The sequence below is a fragment of the Rhinatrema bivittatum genome, chromosome 2, assembly GCF_901001135.1.
Source record: "Rhinatrema bivittatum chromosome 2, aRhiBiv1.1, whole genome shotgun sequence".
In the NCBI taxonomy this organism is placed as follows: Eukaryota; Metazoa; Chordata; class Amphibia; order Gymnophiona; family Rhinatrematidae; genus Rhinatrema; species Rhinatrema bivittatum.
The window spans coordinates 263,760,092-263,782,330 of record NC_042616.1 but is presented as its reverse complement, the minus strand read 5'-3'; the positions used below and the strand labels follow the sequence as shown (position 1 = coordinate 263,782,330).

The 22,239-nt window shown below is 44.0% G+C and overlaps 1 protein-coding gene across 3 annotated transcripts in view; it reads right to left on the bottom strand.

Moving 5' to 3' along the window:
- The window catches only part of THRB (thyroid hormone receptor beta), a 462,866-nt gene that overhangs the window by 27,466 nt on the left and 413,161 nt on the right, over positions 1-22,239 (bottom strand). For all 3 annotated transcript variants that reach the window (XM_029589453.1, XM_029589455.1, XM_029589454.1), the window contains exons 6-8: positions 18,549-18,696; positions 16,411-16,616; positions 9,502-9,648 (exon numbers count right to left, since the gene is read on the bottom strand). In XM_029589453.1, coding sequence (XP_029445313.1) covers positions 9,502-9,648; positions 16,411-16,616; positions 18,549-18,696 — 501 coding nt within the window. The remainder of the gene's footprint in view (positions 1-9,501; positions 9,649-16,410; positions 16,617-18,548; positions 18,697-22,239) is intronic.

Below are 22,239 nucleotides of genomic sequence, written 5' to 3'. Positions count from 1 at the left end.
CTGTCTGGTTCCAGTAGCCAGTCCTGCTTCAGCTCCTGTCTGGTTCCAGTAGCCAGTCCTGCTTCAGCTCCTGTTTGGTTCCAGTAGCTAGTCTTGCTCCAGCTTCCGTGACCTCCTAAGTCCCAGTGGCCGGGCTCCTACGGGCTCCTCCTGGGGGAGTACCGGCTTCCAGGGTGAACACCTAAGTCCCAGCGGATGGGCTCCTATGGGCTCCTCCCGAGGGAGTACCGGCTTCCAGGGTGAAGCTCACATCCAGCTCCTGCCTGGTACCCACCTCCCGACCTGTCACTCACTAGAGACTATAGTACACCTCTCCCCAGTCTCTCACGGGTCGGCCCAAGGGTCCACTAAACAGCTCACTCACAACAAGGAGTGATCTGGGATTGGAATACAGAATACAATGGAAAATATCACATTGCTTTGTATTGAGTCATGGTGTGATCTCACCTTGAGTTTTGTGTGAAGTTCTGGTCACCCCATCTCAAGAAAGTTATAGTGGAACTAAAAGTGGAGGAGTAGTCTAGGGTTTAGAGTGGTGGGCTGTGAACTAGGAAAGCCAGGGTTCAAATCTTGTTGCCATAAGTCACTTTACCCTCTACTTTCTCAGGTACAGACAACTACCATGTTTGTGGGTCCCCACAGTAATTTTCCTTTCCCACGAAAAAATATTGAAGTTGGTCCTTGTGATCTTTTTCTCATGGAAAAATTCAGTGAGAAAATATCATAAGGAAAAAAAAAATGTGCGAGATGGCGACCCCTTTTGCACAGGGCCACCATCATTTTATAAGAAAACCAGTAGCCCCTGTAAAATACCTTCCCTCCCACTTCATGCACAAGCAGCCTAAATGTAATGAAAGAAAAATAATTGCTTTGAAAAGCTGCATGGCGATGCTCCACCTTGCCCCCCCCCAAACCTCTGCCATTTCAAATACAACATTCCCCCCCTGGGATCCAAACAACCCCCTCATAGGTGCCATCAGAGTCCCCACCTCCTTAGAAGACCCTGATAGTCTAGTGGCCCCACCCCCACCTCATTCTCAGACCTTTCCCCCTATAATTTAGATAGCATCCCTGGTAGTCTAGTGGGCAATTCTGGGATCTAGCAGGTCCTGGGGCACCCTCTAGGCTCTGGACCAATTTGGCTGACATTTTCCAAAATGGCACCGACTGGCTTTTGCCCCATGGCTTTTAAAAAAAAATATGTTTTCTTTTTTTTCCACCTCTGGGCCACTTCTACAGGCAGCAAGGGGGTGGGGGTGGTCGTGGTCAGGGGTCTATTCAGAATCCTGGGGAGGGGGTGCAGTTTGTATTTTACATATTTGGGTAGGAGGTGTTTTGGGTTGTTGTGGTCCTTTAAATTTCATGCAGAGCATTGGGACCTGTGTTAACATCTCGATGCTCTTGCCAAAAATTTATCTACAGCTCCTGAGTTGTAGCTAACTTTTCGGCAAATAACTTGCATTATTTTTTTGCAAGTTGCATTATTGGATTTGCATGAAATTTGCTGGTAATGAGCTCCTTTGCATGCGTTTGAAAATTATATGCATGCAAAGCACATGCAAAGCAGCTCATTACAACTGGGGCGGGTGTTCAGGTAAAACTCACATGTTATCACCAAGATATGGGTATGTCGTGCGAAAAACAGTGTTTTGTTTTCCACGCGTTATACCCTTATCTCAGCTTAGTAAATGAACCCCATAGAATGTGAGCCTTCTGGGGATAGAGAAATGCCTACAGTATTTGAATGCAGTCTATTCTGAAGTGCCTGAAAGGTGGAATATAAATCAAATAAATAAATAAATAGAAAAAGTGCAGAGGAGGGAGACAAAAATGATAAAAAGGATAGAAAATCTCTCCTATGATGAGGGGCTGAACAGGCTAGAGCCCTTCATCTTGGAAAAGAAACAGCTGAGAGGGGACATGATAGAAGTTTATAAAATCAAGAGTGGGGTATTACGGGGAAATAAGGGACAGCTATTTACCCTTTCAAAATAATGCTAAAATAAGGAGTCCCTCCATGAAACTAACAACCAGCAGATTCAATACAAATCATAGAGAGAACTTTTTCACTCAGCACATATCGAGCTGTGGAATCTGTTGCTAAATGATGTGATCACTGAGACTGGCATAGTAGAGTTTTAAAAGAGGTTTGGATAGGTTCCTGGAGGAAAAGTGCATAACATGCTATTAGTCAGGTAGACTAAAGAATGCTATTGCTATCTCTGGGAGTGAGTAACAGGAATTAGATCTACTTTATGGGATCTCCTAGGTACTTGCAACTTGGATTGGCTACTGCTGGAGACAGGACATAGGGCTCCTGGATCTTTGTCTGACCCAGCATGGCAATTCTTGTGCTCTTATGCTGACTTTTCCTGTTCAAGACTGATTCTTGATTTTAATGTGAAAATTAATAACTATAAATTTAAAAGACGCTCCGTCCTGGCAACTTATGAGGAGTTAAGAGAGTCAATGGCTTCTTCAATTTCCTTTTTTTTTTTGTAACTGAGGAGTTCAAATTACTGTTCTCCAAATGGAGATGGAGATTTAGATAAAAGTCTACATATGAAAGCTCACATATCCCATGCTGTTAAGTCAGGGTATTTTAAGTTGAGTGTTATAAAAAGATTAAGGCCCTTACTTGAACCCGAGGATTTCAGAACTGTTTTACAAGCCATTATATTTGCAGGAACAGATTATTGTAATTCCCTCCTAATTGGCCTTCCAGCTAGCTCAATAAGGGCCTTACAACGTCTTCAAAATTCAGCTGCTAGGGTTCTAACAGGCACTTCAAGATATGAGCATAACACACCAGTATTGTCTGCACTTCATTTGTTAGCTGTTAAGTACAGAATAGATTATAAAATCTTGACTTTGATTTATAAGATAATTAATAATGAATATACATTTTGATTAGGAGGGGGCCTTACATGTTTATACTCCCCAGCATTCTTTACGGTCTTGTAACAAAGGTCTTTTGACAGTTCCGAACATAGCACAAGCACACTTGGGCAAAGCAAGAGAGCAAGCAATAACAGTCACAGGGCCTATTATATGGAATAAAATGCAGGACTATTTATGTACTGCAACAGATAGCAAAGGTTTTAAAAAGATGTTAAAAATATGGTTGTTTCAGCAGGCTTTTGAAGGAAGGAGCAGTTAAAGTTAGCAGCAGGTTTATATATATTTTTTTTATTTTTTTCTGAGATCAATATTCAGCCGCAGAGCAGCTAGTTAAGTTAGTGGGATATAGCTATCTGGCTAACTTAATGTGGATATTCAGCGGTGCAGCTATGTCGCTGAATATCCCTAGCTATCTTAAAGTTAGCTGGTTATGTTACACCAGCTGCCTTTAGGACAGCCCTATGTTTAAGCGACTAACTCCGAATAACTCTGGCCTGCCCCGGAACACCTCCGACTTGCACGCCTAGCATTTAGGTGCATATGGCGCTGAATATCCCCAGCTAGACATTTAGATGGATAACTTTACAGTCACGTGGCCAACCCCCTCCCCATAATGAGCCAAGCCCCCCCAGAGGTCTTAGGAGACCCCGCCCACCCCTTCTAAAAGTGATGCATCCCAAAATTTAAAAAAAATCTAATAATTACTTGTGCGGTGATGCCACACTCGAACAGTGAGAATAGAATTTGTGGGCCTGTCCCCCCTCCCCCCCCCCCAGGCTAGGGCAAACCCCATCAGTGTATACATACATAGCTCCTATTGATTTAAAGAAGTATTAATGGGAGACCCCTCCTAAGTTGCCTACTCCTTCCAGATCTCTTATCTCACTTTTCCCCCCTTCTATATCCTAGGACCTATCCCCTCTTCCCCAGTCCGCCACCCTGCCCCAACCCTTCCCCAGCAGAACAGAGATAACCTCAACATGACAGTAATCACATTGTCAATGCTATACGGCTCCCCCCCACAACCCAATTCCAAAACCTGCCCCAATCACCAGATCGCTAGTCAAGGCATTTCAAAAGTAGAGACACAAACAACCAGATTTCAAGAAGAGCACTTCAAATAATAAATGAAAGCCCTGTCATCTTCCAACTTCCAGGAAAAGAGGAAAAACAAAAGTCTTGTCAGGGACTGAAACAGTCAGCTGCCCTCACATTAACCCCGGCAGATCAAGCACTTCTCTTTTAAAAAAAACTGACAGGAGCAGAACCACCGTCCTTTAATATCAGTAAGATCTTCTTTTCTTCTGACTGCACTCCGAGTTCCTTGTGCCGTAGTAATGGTGGCGGCAGCAGCAGCAGGTGAAGATAAAAGTCCAACTCCAATGTATGAAAAAAGAAAAATGTTCACTCAGGGCTCCTTAAACTGTAATCTCATCAAGCCTCAGGATCTAGATACTGAAACCAGGACCACTCTTCTGACCCTTAGAGCTGCATCTGCAAACTGGAAAAAAATCAAGTGCCGTAGTAGATGAAAAGAGGAAAACATGGGGATCCCATCTTTGTAGTGAGGCTCCATCCAGAAGCAAAATAGATCCTGACGCTGATGAATACAACATGTCTGGTTCTTACTGTCTAAGCTTTAACAATAGTGTTAAAAAAGGCCTGAACATCTTCTGGTGTTGAATAAAAGAGAACTCTGCCAGCAAGAGTAACTTTAAGTTTAGCTGGGTATTGGGAGGCTAAATCAAATCTGCGGCTCAAAGAACTTAGAACAAATATTTTATTTATTTTAGATTTTTTTATATTCCGCTTTTCGGCACTTCAAAGTGGATTACATTCAGGTACTGTAGGTATTTCCCTATCCCCCAGAGGGCTTACAATTTAATTTTGTACCTGAGGCAACAGAGGGTAAAGTGACTTGCCCAAGGTCCCAAGGAGCGACCTTGGCCTGTCAGTGTTGATATTCAGCTCTGGCCAGTCAAAGATACCCAGTTAATTCTGTTCAGCCAAAGAGCAGGCCTAAAATTAACGAGATAATCCTCCTCTCTCCTTATATTAAAAAAAAAAAAAAAAAAAAAAGACAGACTGGTAGGGGATGAGGCACTCTTCCTCCCTCCTACTTCCTAAATGGCCAAATTATATACAATATCGGGATGCCAATGCTCCCCTTCATCTCTCCAGCCCAAACTCTAAAAATAAAAGATCTCCCTCCCCCGAGGCAACTGCTTCCTCTCCCTCCCCCACTCCAAAAGCTGTAAAAAAAAAAAAAAAAAAAAGTACCATTGCCATCCCCCAGCAGAAGGATTCTTCTGCACTCCCTCCTGCACTATCATTACAAAAAAATGCCCCCAGCTCCTCCCTACTTGCCAAACATGGATAGTACCTGTTAGATTTTCCCCCCAACCTCTCCTGTCACAAAAAGGCAAAGTCCTTTTGCCATGTCAAGTTGTTTTCTCAGTAGTGTATGAAAACATACTATAACAGTCAGTAAAAAAAAATAAGACTTAGCAGGTTAATGCCTGATTTTCAGCAACAGCTGCCTAAGTTTAGCTTAGGGAACCCAGCTGTACAAGTCTATCCAGTCACAGTTTTAAAATATGATACCACTTCAGAGATTCCCTATAACAACACTACATCGAGTTCTTACATGAACATAATTTAACATCTTCCTTCTAACTGAGTTATTCATCCCATTCGCATTCAGAGGTAGCACATTTTTATTTGGATCATGGACATCATTCTCACATACACTTAACAGTTCTTGATTTCTATATACCTAGATTTAAAATTAAGTGCTATCCCAGATAACTGAAACTGAAGTGTATATAACACTGCAGCAATCAATATATGCCAAACTTTTTGCAATTTCTACAGTCGAATCCCCCCAGAACTGTAAACTATAAAATTACCCTAGGACAGGGGTTTTTCAACCTTGTCTTTGAGTACCCCTAACCAGTCAGGTAATTCAGAATTATCCACAATGAACATGCATGAGATAGATTTGCATACAAATGAAGGCAATGCACTTAAACCTCTCTCATACAGAGGGATTGTGTATATCCTAAAAACCCAACTGGCAGGGGAGGTTACTCAATGATAGATCGGAAAAACCCCTACCTGAGGTAAAAAAATGTAGCCCCAGCAGTTGCATTCAGAAGGGCTGTATAAGAAATGTGCTACTCAATCTTTTCTTCCTATACTACATTTCCCACAAAAGACCTTACTTCCTCCCAACAGGTCTAAAAACTGTGATGATCTAATACAATATATTGGAAGTAGTCTTTAACAAATTTAATCCCCCTCATTTCTCTTCCACTCATTCACTTTTCATTCTTACCCTCTAACTTACATATTTCTGCATTCACCCTTCACTCCTCTGAGTCTGTGACTGAGCATGCACGATGCCACTATTATAATAACATATTTTGTCGTACTCCAGCAGTATATATAGTGGTTATTGAAAGTCTACATCCACTTGAAATTTTTTTTCAATTCTTGTTAATGTGCCAGACTTGCATGCATTTCAATGAAGTTTTTCAACAACATTCCATACACCACACCTTTCAGGGCCAAAAACAGTTTATTGGAGGACAAAGCATATATGTATCCAAATAGACAAAACTGAAATCGAACAATTGGATAGATCTCCACTCCCTTGAGTCAATATATGGTAGAAACACCTTTGACAGCAATTACAGCTGTGAGTCTCCTGGGATAGGTCTCCACCTACTTTGCACACCTAGATTTGTCAATATTAGATCATTCTTCTTTACAAAACTGTTCAAACACTATCAAGTTCTTTGGGTTGTGTTGATGAAGAGCAATCTTCAACTCATGCCATAGATTTTTGGATTGGATTGAGATTAGGGCTCTGACTGGGCTACTCCAGGACATTTATCTTTTTGGTTCCTTTACCACTCCAGCGTAGGTTCAGCTTTCTTGCAAAGGGCAGCGGGTTTCCCCAAACCTGTGCCTATCCACAACTTAGTCCTAGATTTCCTTTGACAGCAACTTGGTGCTCATGGTTGGGTCTTTGTTTTGAAATGCAGTACCCAGCAGAGAACCAACAGGAATTGCTGAATTTATCTTGTCAACATGTGAATCAGTACAATTTAACAAAGGTGTGGGCTTATTCATTTGGTTTGTGCTTTTGAAGATGATTGGTTACACCAAAGCTTTAAGTATTTAGGATTGCTACAGAAGTAGAAGAGAAACGGTCAGTTATCCAAGCAAGGTATTCCGTGTTTTTAATTCTACTTCAATTTCTATGGAATTCTGGAATATATGTTTCACTTGGCAGTAATAGCATAGGATATATGGCTACATGGAGCACTGTTTTAATGAATTTTTTTTCCTGACTATAAGGCATCAAAAAGTTAATATTTTAGTAGACTTTCTATAGGCATTGTAAAACTAGATAAGACATATGCAACCCCTGGACTGGAGTTCTACATAGTACTCCATGGGGTACACACACAATACCAGAGGCTAAATGGCCTTTTCAATTTACTAAATCTCTTTAGCCTTCGTCCTACAGGATTCTCTGTAGGGGGGCAAGGGGGGAAAATAATCTCCTGTACCCTGGACATGAACTTTCAGCTTCTCTAATAGGTGTCAATAACTAAACTGGAGGCAAAGCTGGTGTTCCAACACAACTTTACTCATGATATGATATAAATATAAAATATGGCACTCTCTATAAATATCTTCCAAATAATATCCCCAAAATAAGTCAAATGGGTAAATAAGTGAATCTGTGGCTCTTGGATCTTTTAATTCAATCCTTAAGGCTGAATTTTAAACCCCGGCGCATGTAAATCCTGGGGTTTACGTGCATGGCTGAGCCTTACGCGCGCTGGGCCAATTTTCAAACACGCCCGGCCATGCACATAAACCCTGGGACGCATGTAAGTGCCGGGGCCTTAAAAGAGGGCAGTCCAGGAGGTGGGGCCGGGTGGTCCGGGGGGCAGGGTGAGGCTAGAGGCACCTGGTACAGTGGCCATTTGCTGCGGTGCCGGCGCACGCAACCTGCTCCTGTTTCTTTGCAGGAGCAAAGGTGAAATAAAAAAATGGAGGGGGGCTAAGATAGGGGGAGGGTAGGATGGGGAAGGGGAAGGGAGGTTAGGGTAGGGGATTGGGAAGTTCTCTCCCAGTCCACTCCTTAATTGGAGTAGACTGGGAGGGAACTGGTGAAAGCCCTGATGCGTCACCATGCGAATTTGCTAAATTATTCCTCCCCTTGCACACGCTGACCCGGAATTCTATAACTCATCCATGTGTGCGCGCCGGGTAGCGTGCGCACATGGATGTGCGCGTGTATTTTTTGAAAATCTACCCCTTAGTGTCTTACCTTATTCTAGATTAGTATTTTAAAGCCTCTCTGGGTTACAATAGTGGGGTTGTCTTCCCAATTTAAACTCCCCAGACCAATAGCTTGGATTTGGTTCCTGGACATCAAATTCTGCACTCCACTTCTTCTTTCCTTACTCTGATTGTATCAGATGGGCACAGGTAGTGGGAAATACCAGATGAGTGCCCTGGACTCTCCTGTCTTTTTTTCTGCCATTTTCATGGAATACTAGACCCAGTATCCTACCTCCTTCATTCTTCTGCAGCGTTGGCACTAATCCTCCCAGACTGACAGGACCAGATTGGAAAGTAAGTCACAGTTCCAAAACAAAGGAGAAAGAAAGGGTGGAAAAATGCCTTTCAACTGAAATTTCAAAGTAGTACTACATCTTCTCTAAGCTTTAAGAGATAAAAACAATTGAGAAATTCTTATGTCTCAAAAATTCCTTGTCCCACTAACTGGGGCCTAGGAGTTTCAAGGCAAAAGATTTGAAAAGAAACATTCCTCTCCCAATTCCAACCAAAAAAATCCACCAATCCTCTAGGGGTCTCTGATTTATATAGACACAGGAAACAACCACTACAGCAGCCTCATTTGGTGGTGCTGTGGTACTGATGGTATGTTCCACTCTCTCTATATGCATAAACTTTCTACAAGGCCATACCTTCATACAAATCCCAAACCTACACATAGTAGGATCATAAGTCAGTGCGGATGTAATTTATGTGTTTGTATTTCTGAGGGGCCCCTTAGTTCATCTTTTCTCCCTTTTTTTCCCCAGCTCTATTGGAATCAGTGCTGAGATTCTGGCGCTTTGAGTATTCATTCACGAATATCAGAGGATATTTCCCCAATGCTAATAGGCCCACCCTTCCACTGTTCCTAGTCTGATCATGGCAGCAATAGTCCTGAGGCTGAGAGCCATGCACAAGAGTTCCTTCTGGAGTCTTGAATGATGGGCTCTAAATCTGGTGATCACGTGTTGCTTGTAACGATGACCACAACCTTCTGCCCTCCAGGGGCTATGAATGCAGTTTTCACAGCATCCCTAGCCAACCTTGGGTGTGGAAGACCCGACTTGGAGATGGAAACAGGGACCTTCTGCATGGCAGTGCACTGGGATGCCAGGCTGGCTCAATTTATGTGTTTTAAATATACCATTCTTTCCACAGAAATCATTGTACAACTTCCATATTTCATGGCAAGGTTTCAGATGAAATAAGTTAAAATAATACATATTTTTTTCTCACCTCACAAAACATGGGTAACTTTTTGGCAAAATCCACTACTCTTGTAATTGCTGGTGTGATGATTTTTGTAAACTGGCTAAAGGCTTCCAAGTCCACTTTTCCACCTTCTGGAGCATTGACTATTGGTGCCTGCCCAATATCTTCTGGCTACAGAAAATAAATAAAACAAAATTACAAACCACGTGAAACATTTAGGTAGTCATAGAAATTTCCTGTTGACTCACAGTAATAGGTATTAATGATCAAGGAAAAGCCCATTAGTATAAACCAAACCTCAATTCCATGGTCAACCTGTGTTTTCAGTGATGCTTCAGGACACCATAACTACCTCATTTTTTTTTTTTTAATGGAATGGTAGTGGTATTATCCAGCAGCGTGGACATCTTTTGGAATCAGCGACCTTGGAAAGAAATGGCAAGTAAGCAAGGGATGCCCCTTCTGTCTGGTTAGACCAAGAAAGCATTCCCTGAGTTATGTTCTCATACAGCATTAGAATACAATGTCTAACTATGCAATAAGAGCTTTAAAAAGCATATATGGATTAGGCATATCATTGATTATACGACTGCAGTACATTCTATCATTCTATGATACGTTCGGCTATAAAAAGAATGAAGGTGAATGGCACATTTTTGCCGATTTACCTTCATCCTTTTGTTGAGCATTCTGTCCAAACAGAACTTGTTTCAATGCCCAAGAGTTGGAAGGTCAGGTATTAATTACACTTTAATTTGTTCAATTCTCATGTGCAAGCTCATGAGACATGCCCTTAAAATGACTGGAATAGACTTCCCGATTCAGTGTATCTATAGCTCCCCTCTCTGGCTATATTCAAATACTGTCTACAAACTCACCTGCTGCTAAATCTTAACCACTTCCCTATAATAAATACATTTCCTGTAGCTTCTTGTTGGTCATGCATATTTGTCTTGACTAAGTAGGGACTGTCTGTTATGTGTATCTGTACTACACTGTGTATGCCTGGTCGTGCTTTAGAAATCATAAGTTGCAGTAGCAGTAATAGTAGTTTAGAGTGACACATGACACCCAAGGGCTCTCCAGTCCTGGCTGGCATAAGGTGGTGGTACTTAAGCCACTTAGGGGTGGAAGTTTGACCCACAACTGTTTTAGGTAGGGGATGGGGGTGGGGATTGAAGCGCTGCTGGACTCTACTTTTCTTTAGCGTTTGAGGGGTGGAAAAGATGGGGAATGGGGCACCCCTTGGTTCCTGCTTTTTTAAATATATATATATATTGCAATGGGGGAAGGGAATCAGGCCAGTAATTGGCAGCTGCTTTTCTATGTCTATCTTATTTGGGTAACTTTAGGACAGTTATTTGGCTGACCAGAATTACCTAGATAACTTGTCTAGATAGTGCTGAATATCTACACTGCCCAACGTAAAACCATGCCCCGGGATTGCCCCGGCACTGCCTGTGTGTACCTGGCTAGAGTCTGTGCATGCAATGAGTTGCTCAGACAAAATTTAGCTGGGAATAGGGGTGGTGGAAATATTCAAATCTTGGGTTTTGTCTGGGTATCTCCAAAAGTTACCCAGACAAACTCTGTGAATACTAATGTCATGATTACAATGCTCATGGCTCATAGACAGGTCCAGAGACTTGTTTATCTTCACACAGTCAGTAGTGGCAGGGAGGATCTCCACGTTCATAGCTCTGTGCTCTAATATTTCACTGTACTGCCAGCAAAGAGATATGAAACCAAACCGATTTCAGTCATAGCTGTTCATCATTATCAACCCTGGTCAGTGCTATATACTGTATAAGATTTATATTTGGTACACATATATCTTACATTGGTTAAGCAGAGACAATGCAAATCAGCTTCACTACCAACTAATTACACAATATTGCAATTGACACTAAGGAACATATGCAATGAAACTTGGGCTAAAAAAGTTTTGCAAACAAATTTATTGTACACTTAGTGAGTGATGCAAAAGGATTTACCATGTGCACAGTAAAAAAAAAACCATCCCTGATTACATGGTCATTCTATTAATGTGTACGGAAACCCGAAAAAGCTTTGGCTAAATGGCCTGACCAAATTACTTACCAAGGGGAAGCTAAATAGTGTGATCATGCTAAACTGAGCATGATCAATTCCCTTTTTCCTTCTTGGCTCCTTCTCCTTGCTTCCAAAGGGAATAAAAGTAAGCCTGACACATGGGGACAGTTTGTCAGTGATGAGGGAAAAAGTGGTAGATCTACTGGACGCAAGGAGAGGAGGTGAAAGAAAAGCAGAGTGTCAGGACAGTAGAAAGCTAGCATCAGTTTGTTTTTAGAACCATTTTGTCTTCTGTTATCAATAAGGGTCTTCAGAGAAGTGTTACTAGTACTGCTTGGGGACAAAAGGAGCATGAAAGGTGCATGCCAGAGAGGAATCTGGCCATCCTGCCTCAGAATGGCACTGGTATCAACTATTCTTCCCTCCACAACCAGCTTGTAGTATATGCCGCAATGGTTGAATCATACAGTCTACTGGTGCTTCCAAGATCCAAGAAATTAGTTCTGCACTTAAACCAAAACAATTGGTTAGCTCATAGAAGCTTTTGAGGCTCAGACTGCTGTTCAGCCGGCCTCAAGCCTCTGAATGCCTACTGTAGACTTTTGTCACATTAACAATATGAATGATAGCAAAGATCTCTTGTCCTCTGCTAAGCTAATGCTTGGAAAAACATTTGCCTTCTGTAAATAAAGGTAGATTTAAAATAGAAGTGCTCAAGTGTGTGTCAGTGTTCCTCCTTTATCACCTTTTCTCTTTCTCTATCATTCTCTCCTTCTCTTCCATGTCTCCCTTGTTCTACTGGTGTCCTGCAATAACTGGTTTCTTATCGAGAAGAAGTGGATAAGGGGGGGTGGCGGAGCCCACTGGTTAGTCACTTCCCCTGACGTGGTGGGGGAGCCTGTAACGGGTTCATATCATGCACTCTGGTATCCTGCCCAGGGGCTCTGACCTGGGGGGCTAATCTCATATAAACACTCACAATTACTGGGATTATACCTGGGGGCTTGAACCCAGGAGCTTATCCCCTACACAAAAAGCCAGACACAAACTTTGATTCAGTACATCACGGTTCCAGGTTAAGAAAGTAAGTTTGAGTAGTAGGAGGATAGAACAAATAAAATCAAATCGTATAGAAGAAGTAATGGTAGATAACAGCAATTGCTACATAGATATAAAAAGCTTACCAAAAGATCAGCCATACCATCACATCGAGGACTCTCTCTTCCTATACACTACATTTGTGGAAAAAGCGATGTTCCCTCCCTCTGAGTTCTTATCAAATTTCAGACACAGCTGTGTGGCCTTCACACTCTCTCTCTCTCTCTCTCATGCTTTAGTATAAATTAATTGCTAGCTTTCTCATCACAGACTTAGTGGAATAACTAAATAGACTCTTGCCTGTTCAGAAACATTTCACAGTGTAAGTCAGTAAAAAGTAGTTCACTCAGAGGTTGGCCTTTGGCCTTCAAACTAGTCTGTGTCTGGGTGAAAACTCTGAATCCATATGGCCTACCCTCTATATACATTCTCTGCAAAAGTAACAAAAAAATGACTCCAACATATTCCACCCCTGGATTCAGAGGAGTCACACTGACACCTGCTGGATGAAAAGTTTCCTAATTTATAGTTATATAAGTGTCAGCATTAATCAGAACAATGTGTATTACTTGTTAGATATATGCATGCATTAAACCCTGGTCCCCTTAGGACTAGCAAATATAAAAGACCAGGGCTACTACCATATTTGGAAGAAAAGCTAAATCCATTAACTCATAGCTCCCTCTGTGCAATTGGTCAGAATACCCTTATCAAGATACCTAAGTCCTATCTAAGCTGCATGGCCCTGGAGTTTAACTGACACAGAGATCTGTCCATTGTAAAACATTAGCCAGGTGTGCCTCTGGCCTGCAAGGAGTGTCCACCGCGATTGGTCTCATTATCTTCCTTCATCTGTTGCGATCTCCATGCTAGTTGTGTGTGGTTGGCCTCTCTGACTTCTGGGGGACACCCAGCTCATCAGGATATATATAGGCCAAGTTTCATTGATTATCCAGTATCAGGTCTACTGCGCTCAGTGGGGTAGATTTTGAAAAAGTACGCTGGATTTTATAAGATACGCGCGTAGCCGCGTGTATCTTCTAAAATCCTGGATCGGCGCGCGCAAGGCTGCCGATTTTGGGCAGCCGGCGTGCGCCGAGCCGCGCAGCCTGCCTCCGTTCCCTCCGAGGCCACTCCGAAATCGGAGCAGCCTCGGAGGGAACGCTCTTTCGCCCTCCCCTCACCTTCCCCTCCCTTCCTCTACCTAACCCACCCCCCCGGCCCTATCTAAACCCCCCCCCCTACCTTTATCCTATCTCTAACCCTACCCTTCCTACCTCTTCCCCTCGCCTCCACGACCCCTAACCTAACCCTACCTATCCCTAATTTTTTTTTATTTTAATACTTATTGCTCCCCAGGAACAGAAGTAATCTTTGCACGCCTGCTGGCTGCCGGCACAGGCTTCCCCAGGACAGTGGCTAATGGCACTATCCCGGCCTACCCCACTCCACCCAGATCACGCCCCTGGCCTGCCCCTTTTGCAGAGCTCGGCATTTCGGTACGTAATGGGGTTACGTGCATGGCCTGGCCCTTCCGAAAATGCACGAGCGTGGCCCTTTTAAAATTGGGTCATAAGGGGCTGTGGGTACAGTTTTACAGTATCATCTGCTATAAACAGCCTTCATTTTTCAGGCACTTTGTTTGCAGTTAGCTGAGCTATCTCATTGGTATGCACATTAGGAAGTTATCACCTTGCCCAAGCTAGGTATTAAACAGTGTTCCTTTGCAAGCACTCAGTAAATGGCATGGAGGGAGAACATACCAAGTTATTTACTCTAAGTTGTATATGATGTTCATTAATTTAGGTGCTTCACAGGCCAGATATATGAAGATATATCTCATGAATACTTGTGATGGATAATCTGAAAATCAGAGCTATTGGTGATGTTAGGTCACAGGTGCCAGTTAAGGGTAACCCCAGAAGAGGAGCAGGCTGAAGTCAGGAACAAGCTGATCAGGTGTTAAGGTCTTTTGCCTGGACCAGCCACCTCACCATCGGGTTAAGCCTTCAGATTCTGGTAGCCAGCAAGACTTAAGCTGGTGGTGCACTGAAGAAAAGGGGTACAAGAGGGCATCCATTAAGAAAGCAAGGCTGAAGAGAAACAGGGAACAGAAAAATGCCCACAAACAAACAGACACACAAGACAAGAAGTGCACCAGAAACTTGATGCACGACAGGAAAGACACAGAGTAAACAAACAGGAGGCCACAATAGGGGTGTGCATTCATTCCCTATGAATTGGGAATCCGCAACATATAGGGCCCTATTCGTTGTATTCGTGGGGAAGTGAAACGTATCACGATTCCCCACGAATACAACGAATCTTCGCCGAATTATTCTCCAAAACTCTCTGGTGGTCCAGCGGGGGGTCCGGGAGCCATCCCCTGCACTCACACCCTCGGCTGCCAGTTTCAAAATGGCGCTGATAGCCTTTGACCTACTATGTCACAGGGGCTACCAGTGCCATTGGTCAGCCCCTGTCACATGGCCATCGGCGCCATCTTGTGCTCCTACCATGTGATAGGGGCTGACCAATGGCACCGGTAGCCCCTGTGACACAGTAAGGGAAAAGGCTATAGGTGCCATTTTGATTACTGGCAGCAGACAGCCCGAGTGCAGGAGGTCGCTCCCGGACTGTCGGCTGCCAGTAATCAAAATGGTGCCGATAGCCTTTGCCCTTACTATGTCACAGGGCTACTGGTTATTAATAACCCTCTCCGCTTGAGATGAGAAATGAAAATATGAATATATTCCTAAAAATCCCGTGCTCTCACCTACCAAAAAAGTTCAAATGAACTATCTTTTTGATCTTTACCCATTGGTCAGCCCCTGTCACATGGTAGGAGCACAAGATGGTGCTGATGGCCATGTGACAGGGGCTGACCAATGGCACCGGTAGCCCCTGTGACATAGTAGGTCCCAGGCTATTGGCGCCATTTTGAAACCGGCAGCCGAGGGTGTGAGTGCAGGGGATGGCTCCTGGACCCCCCGCTGGACCACCAGAGAGTTTTGGTAAGCCTTGGGGGGGGGGGGGGGGTTGAAGTTAATTTAATTTTAGCAGGGAAACGAATAGGAATCAATGGATAAATGTATCGGGGGGTCCCCTTGCCGAATGCAACATATCTGCCCCCCGATGAATACGAATCCTGAATGCAACGTATGGCGTCTCTCTGCACATCCCTAGGCCACAATACCAGGGCCAAATGGGCAAGGAAACTAATTAGAATAGAGTAAGCACAAACGACCAAGGTGGCCACTAAATGGGGACCATATAAAGAACAAAAGGCAAAGTAAATAGAAAGCCAAACAAAAGCTAAGGCAAGAGTTATAATGGCCACAACATGGAATGCAGGAGACTCCAAGATGAGGTAGGGAGAAGCAAGTGAGGAAGTGAGGCAGCATGTCGGCCGTGCTGAGTCATTGCTGCCAACATGGCTGCCAGCAGAACTTCCAAGCCATAGGAGGCTCGAGGACAGAGGCAGCATGGAACATAACCCACTGAGGGCCTCTGCTGGTGGGAGGACAGCACTGCAGACAGTGCCCTCACAGGTGGGTTCCAAAGACTGTAGTTGGGAATTATTGTTTAACAGTACCTTATTATTCTACTAATGTTTTTCTTACAGTTTGCTAGATGGAATAGATAACGTCAGAAAAACTCCACAAACCTAGTAGTCCAACAGGTTGCAGGAATCACAGGGAGAAGGAAGAGGTCTAGATGAAAAATTGATTAAAAAAAACAAAAAACCAGAAGATGGGATGGGTAATGAAGTTTGGTTCTTACCAAAAACTTCCTCTTCTGTTTCCAGTGGCTTCCTTGTGCATTGGTGGCTACATGGGCTTCCGTGACTACCTGTATTAACCCCCACTCCTCCTGAGTTGGCTCAGGCTTGTGTACAAGTATCTTTTGTAGCTCATCTCGCCGTCTCTTTTCTCGGTTTTCTTCTATAAGCTTTCTTTTCGCCAACCGCTTGCTGTCATCTAGCACCACTAGCAAACCAGAAGAGCAACATGTTATTCTTCCTGCCTGAGCTGTACTTTTCTATGACAGATGCATCCAGTTTCTCCTGAAATTGTTTACGCAGTTGGTGAAGAGGTCTGCGCACTAGTCACCGCCCAGCATGAATGCTGACACACTCCACTGGCTTTAAGACCACTTGATGAATAGGGTGTGAATGTGCACTATCATATTCAATAGCAGACATGCAGGCAGATACAGAAAAACGCGCGGGAGAGCCGGTGAGCGCCCGCTCTCCCGGCGCGCGCACAGGCCACTCTCCTGGGCTCGAGATTCAGGAGGGTGGCCTATGCAAATTAGGGCCCGCGGTAAAAAGAGGCGCTAGGGACACTAGTGCGTCCCTAGTGCCTCCTTTTTGACAGGAGCAGCGGCTGTCAGCGGGTTTGACAGCCGACACTCAATTTTGCCGGCGTCGGTTCTCAAACCCGCTGACAGCCACGGGTTCGGAAAACGGACGCCGGCATAATTGAGTGTCTGTCTTCTGACCCGCGTGCATATATCGCTATGATATTAAGTCAGAGGGTGTACAGAAAAGCAGTTTTTTCTGCTTTTTTGTACACTTCCTCGGCGCCGGCAGGCGTTAATTTTTGAAAGTAAAATGTGCAGCTTTGCTGAACATTTTGCTTTCTGAATCGCGCGGGAATAACTAATAGGGCCATCAACATGCATTTGCATGTTGTGGGCGCTATTAGTTTCAGGGGAGGGGGTTTGGCCACGCGTTTTTGACGCACTATTACCCCTTACTGAATAAGGGGTAAAGCTAGCGCGTCGAAAACGCGCAGCCAAACCCGGGCTAACAGTGCGCTCCACCGGAAAACAAGTGCTCATTTTCATAATGTAACCAAAATGTCACTTCACGGCATGTATATCATTGGATGATATACTGCAACAAAGGGCAACATAATAACAAAGACAGTCAACAGAGAAAAACTCTCAGGCTGAATAGTCATAATTTCTGGAAAGGATACTATACTGTGGGGTATGGCTTGTAATAAATATATATGCAGTAGGTTCGCAATATTCTGGCTGCCAGAGCTTTCTAAAACAGAACTGAAGTGGGTGCTTTCAAGATGACTTTCAAAGCCATTCCACCCAGGTAAACTGGCTGTCCAAAAAACTGCCCTCAACCTGGCTAAAAGCACATATGGGATTTCCAGAGCACTGCACACACATCTAGCTGGATCCAGGGGAAACATTCCAAAAAGGGGGTTTAGAGCGATGCTGGAAAACAAGGGATATAGATTTCATTTTTGAATCTGTGCATGTTATAGTCCAACAAAAACTAAAGGGAAAGTGTAAAGTCTGTGGGTCATTTGTACCTGTGGACAATTATGCATGTGCTTTCCCTTTCGATATCTTCCCTTTGAAAATTAGGGCCAAGATGCAAGGGGCCTTTCCAGTTAAGCAGGCTACTAGAAAACTGCCTCCTTTATATACAGACAGCCTAATTTATACTGGGCGTCAGAATTTGGTATAACCTTTGAACTTTTCTTTTTCATGACTGATGTTCTCTTTGTTTAGAAGTCACACTGATGCGTTTTTGTTTTTTTTTCACTGAGTTTAGTACGGAACTTATTTACAGCTAAAAATAAAATGGTTTGCTGTAGGGTGACTCACAGTCACAGTCTTCAGAGCTTGCTGGCCTGGATCTTTTTCTTTGCCATTGTGATGTCAACTCAACGTGAACGCTGGCAGGACTTAATATTCTCAATCTGACTACATGGCCGAATGGGGGCAAAAGCCTAACTAACCATTACATTTAAAACAAATTATAAATATTTCTAACCCCTGAGCAGAAATATGCAAGGAGAGGAAAAATGGAAGTAACTGTTCATATGCGCTGACTATATCTGTCAGCAAGCGGTAAACAAAAGGCAAAATAAAACTGTGTAAAAGCTGCTTACAATCTGTTGCCATGCCAACAGCGATGCACTTTTTGAAGCGACATTCCTGGCATTGGTTTCTTGTTACTTTGTCTATCACACATTTTCCCTCATATTTGCAGGAATAGCTTGGATGGAGGTTTTTCTGAATAGTCCTTCTGAAAAAACCCTGAAGAAAACAAAAATAAAGAACCAAAAAAAAATTAAGTGTTGAGAAACAAGCCTTGCTGCGAAGTGATTTATAAAGTTACACTTGAATAGAAAAAGAGCAGTAAGGATATTTTTCTTATTTTCATAGCTCAGATGTCATCACTGGAAATGTATTGGATTATTTGGAAGACTTCAAGAAAACAATATGGGGGCCTTCAAAGTGATAGCTTGTCACGTGAAGATCCCAGCCTCAGAGAGCCCAAGGAACGAAGAATTCAAGGCCATTCCCCTGAAATTTAATCTAACAATGTTTGATGAGATAATGCACTATTTGGATTAGCTTCATTGCTTTGGCAAACTGGCCTTCCTGCATTTATGGGAAAAACATTTTAAAGATCTCTGCAAATTGAATACATGAACTTATTTTGAGATCATATTGTAATCTGACTGCCCAATGCAAGGCATAAATAATTTACACATGTGGAATATTCTAAATATAATATTCCCCTCTCTTTTATTTGAAAGTGTGGTTTATTTGCATGTCATTGGGGGATCAGCTACAGTTGCCAGTGAATTGTCGTCTGACTGAGGAATTCTCACAGTTGAATGAATCACACAAATGAAGGCTGACAGCTTTATTAAAATCATCAGAGGCCCCAAACTTTTACTTACTGGGAGTGACTTTCAATAGCCCGTGTTGTCTGCAAAGTAGGTTTTTTTTAAGCCTGCGTACATTGCACAAGTTCTTAAGGAAAACAACCCACATTGTTTCCCTTTGCAAATGATTATGTTAGAAATACTTGGGGCTTAAAAGCATCTGCGTGCTTTGCACTTGCTTTGTGTGTGAGTGGCCAAAGTGTGTGTATGTGTGTGTGTGTGTGTGTGTGTGTTTGAGGGAAGGGGGTACAATAGTGCTCATACTTTTGAAAATAGCATGTATGCGTTCAATTTTCATCCCCTGACCTAAATGCCCCATGGAACACCTTCTTTTAATGTGGCTAAATGTATGCTATGTGCACATTTAGCTATGTTTGAAGGGGGCAATTTTCAGTCAGAACATTTTACTTGGGATATTTACCTGGGGACATGCCTTTGCTAATTGCCTCATAACAATGAAAATACAATAAACTTTAGAAACTGAAACATTTACCTGCTTATTTTATTTATTTAGTTATTTAAATGTTCTTATATTCTGCCTTATAAAGGACCAGTGCAAGAGTACTTGGCACCCTAGGTGAACCTTTGGTCATGCACCGCTCTACCCCACAACTTACCTATTTGTTGGCAGCTCCAGCATAGCTCCTCCTTTGACAGTATTGGCTTTCTTCATCTGGGTCTCATGCCAATGGGATTTTGCCACCCCTCCCAAATCTTGGTGCTCTAGGCCAGTGGTTCTCAACAGGTGGGTTGGGACACGCTAGTGTGTTGCAAGGCCAAGGAAGGTGTGTGTCACAGACCCAGCAGAAGGCTGCTCTTTCCTCATCAGTCTGGGCAGGAGTTGGCTGATTTCTCCTTTCTTGGATATGACTGAAGCTGCTTTTGCTTCCTTCTCCTCTTCCTGGCCCAGTGGGAGGTTATTCCCTTCTCTTTCACCCAGATCAGAGTGAGATATCACCAACTTATAGAAACATAGAAACTAGGGGTGTGCATTCGGATTGACCGCATTAGTAAAACACAACTCATATTTTTTTTTTACTTAAAAAATTGATTCGACATAAACGATCGGATTTCCCACATATCGAACATAGATATGTTCGATATGTGGGAAATCGCGATTGTTGAGCCAAAATAAAAATATAAACCCCCTCACCCTCCTTAATCCCCCCCCACCGACTTACCACAACTCCCTGGTGATGGAGCGAGGAGTGAGGACGCCATTTCTGCAATCCTTGGCGAGAAGCATGTGACGTCGGTGGCACGTCGAGTGACGCGGCGTCACGTGATTCCCAGCTCGTTCGCGCCGGACGGCTCGTTCGGCCCAAAAAGAACTTTTGGCCAGCTTGGGGGGGCCTCCTGACCCCCCCAAGCTGGCCAAAAGTTCTTTTTGGGCCGAACGAGCCGTCCGGCGCGAACTCGCCGGGAATCACGTGGTGCCGCGTCACTCAGACGCGACGTCACGTGATTCCCGGCGAGTTCGCGCCGGACGGCTCGTTCGGCCCAAAAAGAACTTTTGGCCAGCTTGAGGGGGTCAGGAGGCCCCCCCAAGCTGGCCAAAAGTTCTTTTTGGGCCGAACGAGCCGTCCGGCGCGAACTCGCCGGGAATCACGTGGTGCCGCGTCACTCAGACGCAGCGTCACGTGATTCCCGGCAAGTTCGCGCCGGACGGCTCGTTCGGCCCAAAAAGAACTTTTGGCCAGCTTGGGGGGGCCTCCTGACCCCCTCAAGCTGGCCAAAAGTTCTTTTTGGGCCGAACGAGCCGTCCGGCGCGAACTCGCCGGGAATCACGTGACGTCGCGTCTGAGTGACGCGGCACCACGTGATTCCCGGCGAGTTCGCGCCGGACGGCTCGTTCGGCCCAAAAAGAACTTTTGGCCAGCTTGGGGGGGTCAGGAGGCCCCCCCAAGCTGGCCAAAAGTTCTTTTTGGGCCGAACGAGCCGTCCGGCGCGAACGAGCCGGGAATCACGTGACGCCGCGTCACTCGACGTGCCACCGACGTCACATGCTTCTCGCCAAGGATTGCAGAAATGACGTCCTCACTCCTCGCTCGATCACCAGGGAGTTGTGGTAAGTCTGGGGGGGGGATTAAGGAGGGTGAGGGGGTTTACATTTTTTTTTTGCACATATGTACATATACCCAACTCATTGGATTTTTTTTATGTCCATATTGGCCGCAAGTGGGACCCCCTTTCGGACATAAAAAATATGAACATAAAATTTTGCTCTGCACATCCCTAATAGAAACATAGAAATGACGGCAGAAGAAGACCAAACGGCCCATCCAGTCTGCCCAGCAAGCTTCACATTTTTTTCTCATACTTATCTGTTTCTCTTAGCTCTTTGGTTCTATTTCTCTTCCACCCCCACCATGAATGTAGAGAGCAGTGATGGAGCTGCAACCAAGTGAAATATCAAGCTTGATTAGTTAGGGGTAGTAGGGGTAGTAACCGCCGCAATAAGCAAGCTACACCCATGTTTATTTGTTTTACCCAGACTGTGTTATTCAGCCCTTATTGGTTGTTTTTCTTCTCCCCTGCCGTTGAAGCAGGGAGCTATGCTGGATATGCGTGTAGTATCAGTTTTTCTTCTCCCCTGCCGTTGAAGCAGAGAGCTATGCTGGATATGCGTGAAGTATCAGTTTTTCTTCTCCCCTGCGGTTGAAGCAGGATATGCATTGAAAGTGAAGTATCAGGCTTATTTGGTTTGGGGTAGTAACCGCCGTAACAAGCCAGCTACTCCCCGCTTTGTGAGTGCGAATCCTTTTTTCTTCTCCCCTGCCGTTGAAGCAGAGAGCTATGCTGGATATGCGTGAAGTATCAGTTTTTCTTCTCCCCTGCCGTTGAAGCAGAGAGCTATGCTGGATATGCGTGAAGTATCAGTTTTTCTTCTCCCCTGCCATTGAAG